The sequence below is a fragment of the Amphiprion ocellaris genome, chromosome 7 (genome assembly GCF_022539595.1).
Source record: "Amphiprion ocellaris isolate individual 3 ecotype Okinawa chromosome 7, ASM2253959v1, whole genome shotgun sequence".
Taxonomy (NCBI): Eukaryota; Metazoa; Chordata; class Actinopteri; family Pomacentridae; genus Amphiprion; species Amphiprion ocellaris.
Window position 1 is genome coordinate 3,923,873 of NC_072772.1, and position 17,833 is coordinate 3,941,705.

Here is a 17,833-nt window from a genome sequence, read left to right on the forward strand (position 1 = left end):
TGAAGTGAACCACAGAGCAACATGCAAAAGAAAAAACAGATGCTAGTTAAATAAAGAACTTTATCTTATCTTATCTTATCTAGTTTCAATTAAAGTCTGAAAATATACAGTATAATAACATGCGAAACCGAACAAAAAAGTTTTATCTATTTTACTCGGGTTGTAAGATGTGGGTGCAAATTTTGGTGGCACCACAGCTCTACTGATAGTGGCTTCTACTCCATAAATAAAGCTGACTAGATGAGGAAATGAACTGCTGCAAGCATGCTTGGTTTGCATAAACATTTACTTATCGTGCTGTTTAACATAATCAGACCCAAGAAACAACAGCCAGCAACTACATTTAATGATATCCACTCTGACAGTAATGAGTATACTTCAGGTATGTACACTGAACAATAATATAAACACAGAACACACATGATCTTATTTTCTGATTTAGAGAAAAAGCTAAAAATCATATTTATATTGTTATGATCAGTAAAAAGGTTGAGATTAGCCAAGCCAACTGTATGTAAAAAGCATTTTTTCAGCTGTTCAACTGATGACAATTTCTCTAGCACTGGATTATTCCATACCTTCTCAGGTGTGGCTTTAAAGGAGAAGGATCAGATAGTGTGACCAGAAGACAGACACTCCATTCACCAGTAACTATGAAAAGCCACCTTATAATGTAACTTTATTAAAGCTAAATTATAATTAGCAAACCAAAAAATGTTTTGCAATGTATTTTCTGTTGTAGAGATGCTGTGTGTTGGAATAACAAAACTTATTCCTCTATGTTAAAAAGAATGGATAGAATTTAATTAAATATTAAATGCTGCATTTATATTTTTGTTTGTTATAAAAAATGTTGCATTTTTTGCAGTTGCAGTAACACAGACATAAAGTCCAAAGACTGTGTATTGTTTAGTTATGATGAAAGTCATTTGGCACAGTCACATGTTTTCACAAAAAGCAGCCAACCTACCTCCACCATTATCAAACAGTATGCCAAAGTTAGGCTTACTTTTTGATCATGTTGCTATAGCTCCTGTCTGGATTTCCAAAGGTGAATCAACAGGATCAATTCAGATCCATCCACTAGGATCAAATGAATCAGATAAATTCAGTAATTTACAAATTCTTCTGACCTGTCACCACTTAAACAGGATTTTTGAAATCTGACACAAGTTGGGAAACGGGCACAAAGTGAGGAGCTACATATTTACTATAAACAATCAAATAAAGTCAGAAAATACACCAATCAGCCACAACATTAAAACCACCTATTTAATATTGGCACTCTTAGTGCTGCCAAAGTAGCTGTGAATTGTCTGAGCTAGGATATGGAACCTCTGGGAGACCTTTGGGTCTGGGGGTTGCAGGATTTGGCCTCGGCGGACTGGGCTTGTGCCAGATCCCAAAGATACTCAGTCAGATTAGGAGCAGGGGAGTTTGGATCGAGGCCTTGGCCTCTTTGTTGTGGTCCTCAAGTCATTTCTTTGTATTTTTTGTGGGGCAAAAGGTATACTGTGCTGCTGGGCGAGGCTGCTGTTGTCTGGGAGTGCAGTTGCCATTTGAGGGTGCGCTTGTTCAGCAACAAAGTTTAGGTAAGTCGTATGTGCCAAAGTAAAATCCGAATGAATGCCAAGACTCACAGTTTCCCAGCAGAGCATTGCACACTAAAACAATATGATTGCTATTCCCTTCACTTGTCAGTGGTTTTAATCTTTAACGGCTGATCAGCATTTACAAAATGTCATGCACAAGTAGAACACAGGTTTGATACCACCGTATCTATATTACTGATGCGCTAACACAAGTGTCAATATTTGAAGCCACCACTGTTCAAACAGTGGCCTAAAAGAGGAATCACTGAAGAGTTCACACAAACTGCTGCAAACATACTTGGTTTGAACAAACATTTAGTTAACCAGGAATGGAATGTTTAGTGCTTTTTAAAGTAAGCAGACAACACCGGAGTTAGAGCGATAAAATATGACCCACTGTATCAAAAGAAAAAAGCAGTGACAACATTCTGCTAACTATAAGAGCAGATGAATGTAAAGGTTAGAAAAGCAAAAACAAAATGGCTTAAAAAAAGAAAGAAAATAGCTTCACTCAGAAGAGAATAAAAACTGGTGTCTTGAGAACAGTTAGATTGTTTCTTGGAGATTGGAACTGGAGAAGCAGTGATATACTGTACAGTGATTCGGATTTGTTTCTTGCAATATAATATCAATAGTCTGGCACCAATAACGGAAACACACACATTCCTGCAGATATTTGATTTCTCAAATGCTTTGCCTTCTCAAATGCTTTGCCTTCTGGCAGTTGGCCCTGTTGCTGGTTTGACATTGAAATGATGCTACGTGGGTTTATGCTGCTGTGTGTCTACATGCTCAGTGTTTACTGTCACCCAACTGTGAAACAAAGTCCTTCACAATGCAGCAAATAAATACAGTATATAGTATGTTTAACTCCTGCTTTGGAATTTCGCTTTTTGTTAGATATGCTTTGTTATTTAAGATAGCTGATGGTACACAAAATATATCAGGTTCACAAATCACTTTCTGCACATATTTCTATTAACTTAATCTCATTATGTCCTAATCCAGACCCAAACTGATCTTTAATTCATAAGACAGAATCCTTTATGCAAGATGACACGGCCAATTGTCAGCCAACGTGTCACACGGCTACATAAAGGTTAGCACAATCAGAATACCACACCGCATTAAGGAGACCGTTTCCATAATAGACTCTAAGCTCCTGGGCATTGCATCAAAGTCCCATCTCCCTTATCTTTCTTTCAAGCGCTTACGTTCACTGATAAACAACAGAGGGATGAACAAACAGGGGGATAAATCTGATACGCTGTTGTCCTGGGGACAGGAAGCTGAATTGAGAGTGTATGTCTCTATTCTCTCTCACTCTTCCTTCCCTGCCAGCTCAAGAAAGCAGGGAGGTGTGCACCCTAAACGAGGCGATTGTTGAAACAGATACAGGGACAAGAATGCAAACAATTAACTGATCCGCAGATCCCCTCCTGAGAAGTTGACAAGAAAAGTCAGCACCAATAGTGCAGCAAATTCAATCCCTGAATGCCTAATGCTTGGACTAGATGACACAGGAGCTTTTACTTTGAAATGGGGCTTGACTGTATTAAGCTGGGTGTCAGCTTGTCTTGCTGTGCGATCCAAATAAAGGATGGTAAAAATATAGAGGTATACAAAAACATACGGAGAGGGGAAAGTGCGTTTGAAGCCGGGATGCAACAGGTCTGGCAGCTTAAGAACAGAAGAAGGCCGAGGGATCAGGAGGGGAGATTTACTTGGTGGCTGTTTTGAGAGCAACATAGAACAGAAAGCTGATGCTTATCTGCAGCTGGGCAGGCAGGATAAGTTTAGAAGAGGATGAAGAGACTGAGAGCTGGTGAGTGTAACAAAAGGTGATGCTTTTCTGAGAGGTAATGATCAGCTGTCGCCTGCAGATTTTAATTCTCCTCTGATGGTTAAGTTCAGTGTATCATATGACCCATCGCTCTCCTGAGGCCTTCTCAAAGGCTCTTTCATACCAGCAACCCGCTCACCAACATACATGCGAGTCACATGTCAGCTGTTTGTGCAGCTTGTTATTCAAGCTACACAAAGTTCAGACTTACAAACTAATTGTAAGCTGCCACATTCTTTCTAACTTTGTCTCATTTCTTGAGGGAAATTCCTTTGTGTTAAAATTTAGGTTTGAGCTTTTAATAGTTTCAACCATTATTTCTGCTACTTATGATGACAGTGAACTCATAAAAGTAACTGCAGAGATCTGCAAATGTTGTGACATAATGATGATTCCCAAAAAACTTTAAAATCATTTTTATCTTTAGCTTAATTCCAAGAAGCATTTTGTACTGCTGGTTCACAATTTATCAATGGAGGTTGGTCCGTAAACCGTGAATGAAGTTTAGAATTAATAATTTGAGTAATAATTTTATTTAACATTTTGAAAAAAGTAAAAAATTATAACAACCAATTTGGCAATAATTTTACCATTAAACTTTTTTACCTGGGGGTTTGGTTAAAGCCTGCACAATTGCCTGTTTTTCTTGTCCCATTTGACATTTCAACTTTTTTGCAATTAACTTAATAAGTAGAACATCATTATCATCTGTAGGTAAAGCCAAAACTTTGAAGCTGGCTGTTTAAAACCAACGTTTTCCTTCAGGGATGACAGCGCTGTACAACTCCATCATCAGTTACTCTGGAAATTAAACCCTTTTCACTGCAACTCCATTTCTCCTGTTTACTTACCCAACTGAGAGAGTTAGTTTAATCAGGCCAGTGGAAGGAAAAGTGAACTTCCCACAGGAACGCTGAATTCTTAAGGTTGCAGTGTCTCCACTGTGAGTCCATGTAATCATCTTATAATCTACATTTCACCTCTCTCTCCTGCATGTTCAATAAGCCAATAATGATTGGGTCTCCAGTGTTAACACACAGACTTGGCCTCCTCTAATTTCTTATGCTGTGAATCTTGCAGAAAGTTGTGTATGTTTATGAATGAAGCCTGTGTGCCTGCATTGCACTGTATAATTCTACTGTGGGACATTTTGTTCTCCTCTTTCTCCTCTCCCCCAAGGTTGTTTTGGTGCATTCAGATCATGCTTTGTCATCACCCTTTGAATCCAGGTTCTCATTCTCTTCACCCTTTGAATGCGCCGCTCTCTGTTTGTCCCTTTCTTGGTTCTCCTTACCCTTTGTCTCATCCCGTATCATTTATTGTTCTCCCTTCATTTTGCCTGTCGCACTGGTCTCCCATTTCTCTCTACTGTATAGCTTTTACCAGCAAATGTCTCCCTTCCAGACACACATCTGGCCCTTCTCCTACCTCTATCCATCCATCACTCTCTTTCTCTCTCTTGCACTGGCCCTCTCTCCCAACATCCCTCCAGAGATAATTACTACAAGCCTTGTGAAGATCAACTTGTATTTAAACAGCTGAATAAGCAAGGCCTTGGGCTGCTGACAGTCACTATTCAACCAATGTCAAGAGAAACAGCGCAGTAGAAAATAACAGTTTGCGTGCAGCATTATAGAGGACATCTTAAAACATTGCTGCAAACAGTCTGGTGCCTTCTCACCATGTCTCTGTTAATGATCAACACTTGTGGCTTCGATCTGTCTTTATACCATCTAGTTTGGTCACACATTCAAGCTGACATGCTGTATGTACACATTAAGATGATTGTGAACTGATGACCCAATCTAGCATCTGGATAGACAAAGCTAGAGCAGAAAATTGGAATTGGTGTAAAAACATACAAATTTATCTTAAATTTAAGTAATTGAACAACGTTTTTAAACTTTGTTAAATTACTTAATTTGGTAATATTGGTTTTTAAAGTGGATAAATTTTGAGATGGGAAAGGTGTTGTTGCTGGTGGTTCAGGAGCTGAATCTTACTACCAGCTACATATGTAGTATATTGAAGGCCATAGCCGTACACCATAACAGTAAACTATGAGTCAGTTTCAAAGTTGGCTTCTACATTGTATTTATCATCTATGTTACTCTTATCACACATGTATCTAATTGTGTGTTATATGTTCCTTGTTCTCCACCCCCCTCTTTTCCCGTCCATCTCCCTCCTACTCTACCTCTTCTGTCCCTCCCAACCCGCCGGCCGGCAGCAGATGGGTCCCCCCATATGAGTCGGGTTCTGCTCAAGGTTTCTTCCCCTTAAAAGGGAGTTTTTTCTTGCCACTGTCGCCTCAGCGCTTGCTCTGGGGGTTCAGGCATATGGGTTCTCTAATGTATTTTGAAACAATTTGAATTGTAATTGGCGCTATATAGATAAAATTGAATTGAACTGAACTAAATTTCTTTATTTGAAATAGGTGAAGGGGATTTCTGTGTGGAGTTTTGTGTTCTCCTCACATTGATGTGGGTTTTCCCTGGGATGCTCCGCTTTCCTCCCACAACACGAAAAAACACAAACCAAATTAGGCTAATTGGACACTTTAAATTATCTTATTTTCTTTTAAAAAAAGAAGAACAACAAATAATTAAATTCAAACAAATTAGATCTAAATTCAAATTACTTCGATCTAAATTCAAATAAACCAAACAAATGACAAAAGACATATTTCTGCATGTGTCTGCCTCTGTGGGTAAAATGCAACTAACTGCACCACATTGTGGCTGCTGGTTGTTGTAAAAACACTGTTGGTTATAATTTCAACAGAACTAAATGTGTGAAGGTTATTATAGATGTGTGTATAGTTTTTGATTCTTTGCAGGAAATTGTTACAGAAGCTACAATTGCAGTCATGCCTGCACATCTACTACTGAACATAAAACATTTAGACACAGAATCCATTGACAGAAGCATTAAAACATTCTAATAACCTGTGAGATGCAATTTCAGAAATAAACAGTATGTAAATATATAGTGTACAAAAACATAAAAAATGTAAAAATATACTGTGCAATAAACGTGTACAAAATGTTTTTTTAAAAAGAAATGTAAAAATATACTGTGTAATAAATTAACTGTGCATAAATTATGCAATCTAAAAATATACAGTGTATGAGCTGTAAAGATATCCAGTATGTAATAAGTGTTTCAAAATATGTATTGTGAAAATAAGCAATTAAAAAAAAAAATATGCAATGCAAAATTATACAGTGTATGTGCTGTAAAAATATCTGGTATGCAAAAAGTTCTCAAAATATGCAGTATAAACAAATGTGGAATTAAAAAAAATGCAATGTACAAATACAGCCATCAGGCATAACATTATGACCACCTGCCTAATATTGTGTTGGTTCCCCTTTCTGCTGCCAAAACAGCTCTGACCCATCGAGGCCTGGACTCCACTAGACCCCTGAAGGTGTGCTGTGGTATCTGGCACCAAGATGTTAGCAGCAGATCCTTTAAATCCTGGAAGTTGTGAGGTGGGGCCTCCATGGATCGGACCAGCACATCCCACAGATGCTTGATTGGATTGAGATCTGGGGAATTTGGAGGCCAAGTCAACACCTCAAACTCGTTGTGCTCCTCAAACCATTCCTGAACCATTTTTGCTTGTTGCCACGGTGCATTATTCTGCTGAAAGACGCCACAGCCATCAGGGAATACTGTTTCTATGAAAGGGTGTACATGGTTTGCAACAATGCATAGGTAGGTGGTACATGTCAAAGTAACATCCACATGGATGGTAGGACCAAGATTTCCCAGCAGAACATTGTCCAAAGCATCACTCTGGCTCCACCGGCTTCCTTTCTTCCCACAGTGCATCCTGGTGCCATGTGTTCCTCAGGTAAGCGATGTATATGCCGCCAGCCATCGACGTGATGTTTAAAAAAAAAAAAAAAAAAGTGATTCATCAGATCAGGTCACCTTCTACCATTGCTCAGTGGTCCAGCTCTGATGCTTACATGCCCATTGTTGGCGTTTTTGGCGGTGCACAGGGGTCAGCATGGGACCCTGACTGGTCAGCAGCTACGCAGCCCCAGATGCAACAAAATGTGAAGCACTGTGTATTCTGACACCTTTCTCTCAGAACCAGCATTAACTTCTTCAACATTTTCAGCAACAGTAGCTCATCTGTTGGATCAGATCGCACAGCCTTCGCTCCCCACATGCATCAACGAGCCTAGACCACCCATGACCCTGTCACCGGTTCACCACTGCTCCTTCCTTGGACCACTTTTGATAGATACTGACAACTGCAGACCAGGAACACCCCACAAGAGCTGCAGTTTTAGAGATGCTCTGACCCAGTCGTCTAGTCATCACAATCTGGCCCTTCTCAATCTCTCTCAAAGCCTTACACTTGTCCATTTTTCCTGCTTCTAACACATCAACTTGAGGACAAAATGTTCAGTTGCTGAACATTTTTGAATATATCCTGCCCACTAACAGGTGCCATGATGAAGAGATAATCAGTGTTATTCACTTCACCTGCCAGTGGTCATAATGTTATGCCTGACCGGTGTATGTACATGCTTTTTACCAGTGGTTGTGCTGCTTAACAGATACATACCAGCTTCATTGTAAGTGGCAGAGAGCTTGTCCAGCATTTCTCTGTCCAACGTCAGTATCTGCTGCTCAAGGATGGACGGATAGGAGAGGCTAACCCTTTCTTTTTTTTCGTCTTTCTCTTTGTCTTTTTCTCTGTCTCGCTCTTTCTCCCGTTCATAGGTCAGCAGCTGCTGGCGCAGAGCCTCTGGCAGGTGGGCCTTAGCAAAGTCAGCAGCAGCCTGATAATGGAGAGCAGAGGGAGACAGAAGAAGAATTAGATGGCTGCAGATAGAAATCAGCTTGGTTAAAAAACACGAGCAGAGGTGTAACACGATGTATTTGGACACATTAAAGATGTTTGACAGGGTTTCTTTAAACTGACAACCTTCAAGCAGTGACATTAATCGTATGTTTGTTTCACCATTTTTGAAAAGATGCAACATCCGAGGTGTGATGAAAAGAGCTGAACTGATCAGTCATTTCTGAGTAAGAATTCCAACCATTGTCAATTCTGCTGCCTCAGTTAAGATGATTTTCTGTATTCTCTGTTTTTAAGGGAATTTTAACAGGTATGTTCACATTTTTTAGACATTATAAATACATTTAAATAAAGTACAAAAAATCTGAGGCAACAAGAATGCAGACCTTTAAACAAACATTTTGACATTTTAGGCAATACATTCATTCATATTCTTCAAGTTAGATAAGCACAGTGTTTGCTTAGCTTCAACACTGGAAGCAAGGGGAGAAAGAGCAGCTGGGCTCTTTGTAAAATTAAACAAAAATCTGTCAGCCGGCACCTTTAAATCTGACAAATTATCATTTTATAACATTTCTGTAAATCTTGCAAAACCCAGGATGTAGAAATGACATGTTGTGATCCGGTGAGGTGATATGTGCTGGGATTACTTCTCGTCTGGGCCAATAACTCTGAAATCTGAAATCTTGTCATCGCCTTGAGGTTGTCATGTAGGCAGCTAGCAGCAAGAGAGTGGAAAGGCTTATTTTCTAAAATGTCTTAAAAGCTTTTCATATATTTTTGACACAGAATATTGCAGTATAGCTCCAATCTACTTTTATATAACTGTACACATCCACACAGTGTCTTTGGCAAGCAGCATAAACACCGGGCTGCAGTAGCAATAACCTGCTTGTCCTTTCTGCCTTGCTGTATCAAATAAATCACAGATAAGCAGAGATAAAGAAAGAGAAAGTGCATCGCCAATCAAACAAGCTCCCGCTGTGGGATAGAGCTGAGCTAGAGAAACTGTATCCTTACCTCTGCCTATTTTGCTCTACAGATAACACCAACTAACCCTGTTTTCACACATTCCCAGTGCTGGTTCAGAGCAAATAATGCCGACCTTCCCAGGCTCAGGGCTTGGGGAAGACTAGTTAGCCGAAGGTCATAAAGCACAAACGTCAGATAATATACTGCTGACATGACACTGACGTGCATCATCCCAGATTCATAAAGCTCATATTTCACACATGGATTTCACTTGCAGAAAGTCTGACACCTAGGAACAAAGCAAAAGCAAGGGGTTGAAAACCACTAAATATAGAGGCCACAAGGGTGAAAAAGTTTGCAATTTCCTGGCTACTGAATATAAAGATTTGAGGTCATATGACAAAGATCCACAGATGAACCTGATGTCTAAAGTGCTCATACACTGTCCCCATTTAGCTCTCCCGCTCCTATCTATACCTCCCTCTCTTTCTGACTCTCCATCTATATCTCATTCTGCTCTGGGAAATTGCTTTCAAGGACTCAAATAACCCTGCCTTTTTCTCTACGCATGAAAACAATTCATCTAACTCCTCTCTTGTTCTATCTTGTCTGCATTGTTGAAGCTTTCCTCTGCAAGCTTTGTCAATCTCCTCCCTATCTTTTCCAATGAAACCCAAACACTCCCAGTGTTCTTCACTTGTGGATGTGTATGAGTCCATCTTTCTGTCTCTCATTTTCAATTTCCCACAGTCCCATGGTAACGTTCACTCCACAATCACCAACGATCTTTTCTTCATCCCTTTCCGTCTTTGTCCTCCTTCTTGTCTGAAAACAATCACTGCTGACATACTTTCATCCTTCGGTTACCATGCAGCGAGCAGGAGTCACAAACCGGGTTTAAAGGTCATCAGTAGAACAGGAAGTCTTTTGTCTTCTTGAGTTTTACTGTGCCAATTACCAAGCGGTTCAATTGTGTGGCTTCCAATCCCTAACAAAGCACTCGGGTCACAAAACCTTTCTCTGGCTACATTCCTTCGAAGTATTTGACTGCACATGCACATGCATCTACCAGTCAATGGGAAGGAGAAGCCAGATCTTGACTATCTGATCATCTGACCTGCTGGCTAACCAGCCTGGCACATCCAACACCAGCTTAGAGGATGAAAGGAGGAAAGGGCGGATGAGCGGAGAGATAGCAGGGATGGGTGAGGATGAAGAATGTGAGAGAGGGATCAAGACTGGGATCAAGGATAGTGAACGGAATAAGAGCACAATGAAGGAATGCACAATATAAGGGGTAAACAGGAACTACCTGGAGGAAACTTATCCAAGCTGAAAGAGAGACAGAAGGGTCAAGAACTAAAACACTCTCTTAGCAATAAAGAAAATAAAGTGTTTCAACTAAAAGTTTGGTGGGCAGGTGATGAAAAAGAGTTTATCTGGTTGTGTGGAAAATGAAAGAAAAAAATGAATGAAAAAAAACAAACAATCCACAACACGACAGGATTATTTTAAATTGTGCATCATTTACACCCATGCTGATGCACTTCCATATTTGCTGTTGTGACCAACTGTTATACACAAGTCACAGTCAAAGTAAATTACGTTACTCTCTCTTTGTGCAACAGTAGACATTAAATAAACACAAGCTTTTGGGATAAAAAATATAAATTTAGAAATATAATGTACAAAATGAGATTTAAAAAGGCAAAAACTAAGTAAATTAAGAACTAAATAGCAAAAATCAGGTAAAGCAGAACTAGAACTAAGCAAAAAAAAGTGCAGAACTGAATGTAATGTAAACATGACCATGAGATAAAGTGGCATGGCAGATATAGTGCAGAATATTCAAAACAGTTTTCAGTTTTTTATGGGGAAGATGGAGGAGATGTCCAGGGCATGTCTTTAAATAATTACTTTAATATTTTAATGAAGACCACCAGAACAAAGGTTTAATTCAACTTTAACCACCTTAATTTGAATTTAACCACTTCAGCCTTTATCAAGGTATGCACATCCTATTTTTATTTCCTATCTTCACAACAATGAACACACATAAAAGGACAATTTCACACTGATGTACAATAAACCAAATCCACCTGTGTACACAAACGTATTTCCTTCGGTGTATCTTTATGCATTACAATTACACTGAAGTGGCCCCAAAAAGTGACAACTGGCGTAATAAAATTGAAGCTATTGGGTTTGATGACTGCGAGTCAAATGTTTCAATATTTATTCCCCTTTTACTTTCAGTGTTCACCAGTCAGTTTGTAACTTTGTCCGTCTAGAGTTTGGGCTACAAGTTTGGAGCTTTCTCACCGAAAATAGCTCTTTGCTGAAGGCTTAAGCAACATTTATGGATATCTGGTGGCCTCATGGTTTTGTTGTATACCACATAACTGCAACATTCACATTTTGATTCCTGGCCACAAGATCTTTGCTCCATGTCTTACTCTCTCTCTCTCTCTCGCTCTCTCTCTCTGCCTTTTCCCATCTCCGTTTAGGCTTTCACCTGTCAAACTGAAGGCATTCTGCCAAAATTAAAACAATGCTTAGACAGCAGTAAGAAATCAGCCAAAATGTAAAGAGCATAAAACAATGCGGTGAGCTGAAAAAGCTATGTAGAGCTGAAGGGAAATGCAGTAGAGTCTTTGAAGTATCTGTGGGTTTGTCACTACACATAAATTCATATTATACATACAGCAGTATGCAAAAGTTTTTGCCAGTAAAAGAAAAGCTAGGAACCCTTCAAAAGTAATGCCACTGACTGATTTCACATCATATTCAATAATATTAATATTTAGGGTGACGACCCTTTGTCAATAAAACAGCACCGATTCTCCAACCACACCATGGTGTTGGGTGATAAACAAAACTCACCAGCTAAAGAGTCTCTAGTTTTTGCACTATACTCAAAGTTATTTAAATCACTGTTAAAAACAAAATATGAGCTAGTGAAAACAGGACAGCAATTAAACATTTATTTTCATTATCAGTAATGTTTAATTTATTTTTCAAATCAATCAGTTGATTAGTATAAGAATTTTTTCACAAGTCTACAAATTGTTGTTTTTATCTGACTGACTCTAAAACCTATAAGTGTTCAATTTGAATTACATAAAGCAATTTGAGAGAAACAATTTAACATCTTATTATATAAAAATACAGTTTTGCATTGGAGAAAATTATTATTATGACTGCCAGTCTCAGCACAGGAGATTTAGCTCCGGAGCAATCAGTCATGGCGGTGCAGAGCATCACATTGCGCTCCCCTTCACACCAGACTTCACTTGCACCACACATGCATGTACAAAAATGTATGTGTACAGTAAGCACACACAACCACACACACAACCTCCTATCTCAACAGGACCACCTACACACTTTGCATCATCCACCCTGTTACCCAAACACTCCCTCCTGACTACTAACTGTGAGCCACTCAGATGCACAGTCCACCAGAAATAGTCGGGCCTTCTAAACACTTCCATCCATCAAAACGCGAGGCCAGCAGAAATGAGGAAAGTCATCCGAGTTTTCCTTTAGAATCACCCTGAGGGAGTTTCATAACTGAAGTAGAAAAATCTCTTTCTCTGACAGATCAAGCATGCAGATGGAGAGAAGAGGAAGAAAGGGAATGGAGGGGGTGAAACTGGGGAGTGGTGTAAGAACCATTCATTAGCATCACTCAAGCACATCATTAAAGAAAAAGAGAGACTCCAGCTTAAAGACAGAGCCTGAGATAAGTGACAGAAAACCCATCAAAGCCATGGAATACAGAGAAAGCAGCGGATACTAAGAAGTCTGGAGACACAGCATTTCACAATATCTCCGTTGGTTGTTTTATTTTTCAATCTGCAAGATTTAAATTACAATTAAAAAATCAATCACAGACGAGGCTGTGAGAGTGAGGCAATTTCCAAACCCAGTATAACAAGCAATGAAATGTTTGTGTACTTAATGTTCAATTTTTGTTTACCGTAAATTAACAACAAGAAAAAAATTCAAAGGGAGGAAAGAGGGCTGCTGCTGTGTTGGAACACATGTGTCCACTGAGGTGTAGCATGTTTCTCCTCCGGATGACATTGCAGAGCTCAGTGTGTCCACAGGGCCTTGCAGAACATGAGCATGAAGTCCTAATTTCATTATCTCACACCTGAGCTTTGTATGTGTCAAGGCTTTGCCAAATACAGGTTGGAAGTGGGAGAGGGTGTGTGTTTGTGTGTGTGTCAGCTTGGTACAACGTTGTCACTGTCGCATAAATAGATTCCCTCTCATTTGTACATAAGAGGAATGTGAACAGCATGGGGTTAGATACACATTAACACTCAAGCACACATATAAGGCACTCATTATTTTAAAGGTTGAGAGTTAAAGTTAATTCTTGACACTAATTTCACCCCAAGATTCATTTCAGAGTGTGTTGGAAATCAGTTAATGTAAGTGCTTGGAAAAATGCTAATTTGACCATTTATACTCCATGACAACTAGAAAAACTTGAGGACAACCTTGAACAGCTACCTTGTGGTAATAATGTTTTGTAACTACCACTTATAAGTCTACTTCTTTCTGCACTTTAAAACATAAACTTCTCAAATGAGGCGGTAAATTCAGTTTTCACCTCGGAAATAGCTTTCCAAAAAAAATAATCCCATAACAATCAAAACAACCATAAAACTCAGTGGTTATCTCCAGAAGTTTCCACCACATTGCATTTCTTCAATAGATAGAGTCTGCATGTGCTTCACATTTAAGACAACTCTAAAGTCATCTCACGCAACTCTACTAGAAACCAATTTGTAGATCCATTTCACTTGTTTTACCTTAAAGCTTGAGGAAACTCCATCTACTGTTGAACACCATGAGATGTGGTTGATGTAGAAAAAAGCAGCCGGCGCTTAAAGATTTTTTTTTTTTTTTTTTGCAAATGACTTTAACAGTTTTCATGTTAGCTTAGAATTAGCTTAGACAAAGTGAACGAATCAGTAAGTAATAAAGAGCAAAAGTATTTTAAATTTGAGTATAAAATTGAGTAACTCACTAACTTGCTTCCAGTGCAGTGTGAGCCTGGAGCCAGAATGGAAGTGTTTGTGTGGCCTTGAAAACACCCCCTTGTGCACAGTTTTACCCCGGCATCCCAAAACTATTTCACTCTTCCAGCCATTAAATCTTACCCAAAACCACAACAAACATTCTGAGCACAGATGGGCTCAGGGAGGGAGAGACAGAGTGATGAAAGTCTGGAGCAGGCGATGGATGGTGCTGCGAACTTCAAATCTCCTTTAGAGACCGACAAAGCTCATACACATCTACATAAACACAACTTGAGCACAAGAATGATTCAAAAATAAACCACTCAGAGCAACATTCATATTCAAATACCAGTCTCAGAGGGTATATGTAATGGCCAACAGCGTGCTGCATGGCTGACAGTGTAAAGAGGACAGAAATGGCTTCTGTAAAGTGAATGAGGATTTCAGAGGCAAAAGGCAGAGCTATAAAAGTGGATGAGGACTGGAAAGTTGAATAGAAGTTCATTAAAAGTGGCAGGAAATGCTTCAGTGCCTTCAGCCTTCAGAGAGAGAAAGAGAGAGATCTACATGAAATACTGCCTCTTGGCTGAACACAGTCAGCCTCAGCTCTTTTCTCTCTCACTGTGAGAGAATGAGAAGTGTAAGACTGGTATGATAAGAACATCTGGTAGCCATGGTTACACCTGCCAAAGGCTCTGATTGGCCAAACATCTGTGCCACCTCACTGCGAGTTCCCTAAAAACTTGCAGCAATACACAAAGACCTGCTCCTGAGGACAACAGACTGCAGGTTGTTGGCTCATCTCACTTCCAGTAAAGTAGGTTTTACTGCAAAGGTGACCGTCCAGCAACTCCGAATCTACCACTCTAAACACACACACACTGACAGGTACACACTCAGTCACACAAACACAGACTGATCTTGCTCATAAAATGAAGGGAACTATTATGAAGGTGATTCGCATTCAGGAAGCGAATTTACTCAGAGTCATCAGTCTGCCTCTCCGCTCGCAACACACACATCTTGTAGTGAGATCTCCCTGTGTGTCCTTCCTGTGACAGTCAGGCCCATTGGAGGACGTGAAAACTCATAATAAACCTAAACAGTCTATTAGAAGGAGGCCGTCCGGTTGATCTATAGCTTCCAATAGCCTAACCTGGTAGTAAGAGGTAGCATGACAGACTCAAAAATAGACTGATGTTTAGTTTGTACAAAGGAAACTCAGCATCATTTCTGAGACTCTGTGATGCCAGGACATGATTCATATAACTGCTGAAGCATACACGGATTGCTACTGCTTGTCTTACAGCCGGAGCGATATAGGATATTTGCTGATGATACTGACATTGATATTTGAGAGGTTTTAAAAATCAGATATAGCTGATATTCATTTTGTTAACTTTACTGTTTGTTAAGGATCCCAAAAGTTTTTTGTGATCAACATATGGACAAAGTAGGACATTTTTTATGCATCTATGGTACCAGTATTGTCCTGGTCTCACACACTCATTCAGATCTTAGTCTGCTGTGTTGCTTGACGCTGTCAATCATAGATGCTGAGAGAGTCTTCTTCCTGAATCTGACATGGACAGCAGCAGCCCATTAAGACATGTTATCCAGCAACCATTTCAGAACCATTTTCAAGCCACTCCTCTGCCCCACAAAACTACTGATTTTATAACCGTAACATTGTCTGACAACCTCACTATACACACAGTGCTGCAAATTCTGTGTTGTTTCTATATGAAATAATTGTTTAGAGAGAAAGTTAGCACTGATGGAAAGTCCGGGTCTCCTTCATGTCTGTGTTGGTTACTGAGCAGTCAGCTGTTTGGCTCCATGCAGAGAGAGTCTTCTTCATAAAAGTGGCATGGACAGCTGAATTTAAAGCTACAGACATTGAAACAGGGATAAAGCCAGGTGTTATACAGTCATGGTAAAATGACTATTACAGTAATTTATGCAGGAAAATTGAAAGACATTGAGGGGACATGTGAGACTGTCATTAATTTGCTAAAGTGGTACACAATATGAGACCTTTACACTTTGGAAATAAACTATACCTAACCATCTGAAAAACAGCAACACTCTGGTCCACTCACTAGCTTTTTCCACAGATTTCAACTACATCTCAAGGTCTTCAACGGTGCTTACTTGCTAGCTTAGTTGTCAAGGAAACAAAGTATTTATAAAATCTGGCATTCAGCTGATTTAATAACAGAGCAATTTCAGACATCAATTTTACAATGCCTCGAAGTGTTATATTGAAAAGATAGAATGTTTATAGCCATTGCTCGTTCACTCTCCACCACTGTCTTGGAATTCATACTGTCTTTACAATTGAACTTATTTTACCGTTTATGTTTAAACTGTGTTATTAGAAGCTCGCTAGTCATTTGGACAGCACTTGGAATTCCAGAAACCTGTACAGAATGTGCCTTATCACTGAAGACAGTCTGATTGACTGGCAACTGCCTGGAAAAAAGGCAAGTTAATCAACAGATCAACAGATTAGAGAAGAACCTCGTTTGAATCCAGTTGAGAACCTTATTTTTACTTTATCTTCTGTATCTCTCGTCTTATTGTCTGCCACCTCTCCCCCGTCCACATACCACTCTCCTGCTGTGCTGCAGAATGAATGACCTAGCTAGATAGGAAAAACGTGACAGACAATGGCTGGATCATTGAAGGACAATGCTTTCTCTAAATGACTGCAAACATATCTTTGGTATAGCTTAATTGAAACTTTTTATTATTTATCGGCTGACACAAAATCACAATGGCAAACTCAGTCAATAATATCTGACCAGTGCATCAGCTTTTTTGCGTGAGTAACATTGTTTTCCTCCTACATTCACCAGATACCAGCGGGAACACTGCAGACAGTGCTACAGCAAACGAATAAAGATCATTGGAAATGTTGAGTCGATAAGTGCAGAGGGGCTGATGCTCACACATCTCCAGCATGGCCGTAAATAAGAGTCAGACTTGCAGCTTGCTGCGTTCTTCAACATACATGCAACAACACATGCGAAACATTGCACAAACACACCAACAGCTGCCACAGTGTAAATGTGGCACCAATGAAATGTAACGCCAGCCATTAAGCTTTATAGCCCTGTAATTTCTTGGGTAATACTCAGCATGGATCTGCATGCTAAGAGACGGTATTACAAAGGCATAGCTTCGTGCTATGTGCATGAGGTGCCGATACTGATGCTTGTATGTGTCACAGAAAGACACATAGAAACAGTTATTACTTTTGACCTGGGTGCTCCACACATCACATGCTTGTCTCACTGAGCAGAGGGGTGGCAATTAGAATAACTCCAACCGGCATAAATCAGCATGGGCCATAAACACCACAGAGTGAGAAAGGAGTGAGAGTGATGAAAGTTAAAAAAAAAAATGAAATGAGGAGGTGAGAGGAAGAGAGCAGAGGTGATAAAACCATTTTAGATGTGCATTCAGGTGAGGAAAATGAACAGAAAGAGAGAGGAGGGGTGATGGAGAGAGAACGAATGAGCATAGAGGATCACTTCCAGCTCAGATGTGCTTCCAAATT

General features: G+C 39.6%; 1 protein-coding gene across 1 annotated transcript in view; it reads right to left on the reverse strand.

The window, feature by feature from the left end:
* Positions 1 to 17,833, reverse strand: part of ppm1lb (protein phosphatase, Mg2+/Mn2+ dependent, 1Lb) — a 53,342-nt gene that overhangs the window by 9,670 nt on the left and 25,839 nt on the right. The window contains exon 2 of the mRNA XM_023291140.3: positions 8,024 to 8,240. Coding sequence (XP_023146908.1) covers positions 8,024 to 8,240 — 217 coding nt within the window. The remainder of the gene's footprint in view (positions 1 to 8,023; positions 8,241 to 17,833) is intronic.